The 1125-nt window shown below is 38.9% G+C and overlaps 1 protein-coding gene across 1 annotated transcript; it reads left to right on the forward strand.

Moving 5' to 3' along the window:
* The first annotated feature begins 374 nt into the window (after positions 1-374).
* On the forward strand, positions 375-920 carry LOC107030250. Its single transcript, XM_015231603.1, has one exon. It carries the CDS (start codon positions 375-377, stop codon positions 918-920), a length of 546 nt encoding a protein of 181 aa, XP_015087089.1.
* The last annotated feature ends 205 nt before the right edge of the window (positions 921-1125 follow it).

Here is a 1125-nt window from a genome sequence, read left to right on the forward strand (position 1 = left end):
CACTGCCTAAATCTTTATTTGAGAAAAATCTATTCAAGCTAGGATTAGTGATCCATCGCCTAACGTGAGGGGGCCTATTGGAGCATTAATAGTTAGTTCAGATAGTAGTTAATAACTACATCGGTATTAGTGCTTCATAGTCCTTGCTTATTTAGGAATCTACATTATCTATATTAGCATATATTATTTATGTAGTTTAATTAGTTTAGGAGTCTTATTCATTTCTTTATAACTCTATTTAATACCTTTCAGCCTTCATTAGTAAAGTATCGTTTTTCAGAATCTATTCAGTCTTTACATGGTATCTGGGCTCTTCACCCTCTAACGAGAACGATCCAATTTTTTTTCCTTTCTTCTCACAGATGATCACAAACATGACCAATCACAATGGCAACAAAAATGGCAACAATCCTAGAGTTGTCAACGCTGATAACACTACTGGTAGAAACATTATAATTCTGTTCAATCCAGTGTCCCGATTACCCCTCAAACTAAGCGGTGGTCACAACTTCGCCATCTGGAAAGCCCAATTGTCCATGCTTATGTATTGCAACAACCTCTTAAGCCATCTCTATGGGACCACTCTATCCCTCAGTAGCACGATTACCCTTGGCACAAACACATCTCCTAATCCATCCTTTTTAACTTGGTTCTGTCTGGATAAAATCATCAAGAATTCCCTCATGACTTCTGTCAAACCCACTATTGCTTCTATTGTTACTGCCGTAGACTCAACTAAATTAGCTTGGGATGCTGTACATACCACTAATGTGAACAGGTCTCAAACTCGGGTCTTTAGTTTTCCTGATCAGCTTGCCCATGTCACTAAAGAATCCCACTCCATTATTGATTATCTTCACACTATTCGGTCTATTTCAGATGAGTTAGCCACTGCTGGTGCTCCTCTGTCCAATCCGTAACTCATCGTCAAAAAACTCAGTGGTCTAGGTCCCGAGTTTATGAGATCGCCACTGCCATTCGTGCACGTGATACGGCTATATCGTATGAGGAATTGTTCGAAAAACTACTAGACTATAAACTTTTCCTTTGCTATGGGGATGCTAAGAAACTGTCCATTCCTATCATAGCAGCAGTTTCTACTCCAAAGTAAAACACCAATAATTG

The sequence above is a fragment of the Solanum pennellii genome, chromosome 9, assembly GCF_001406875.1.
Source record: "Solanum pennellii chromosome 9, SPENNV200".
NCBI classification, from domain to species: Eukaryota; Viridiplantae; Streptophyta; class Magnoliopsida; order Solanales; family Solanaceae; genus Solanum; species Solanum pennellii.

Coding starts and splice junctions, on each gene's coding strand:
- LOC107030250 (XM_015231603.1), top strand. CDS start 375: ATGACCAATCACAATGGCAACAAAAATGGCAACAATCCTAGAGTTGTC.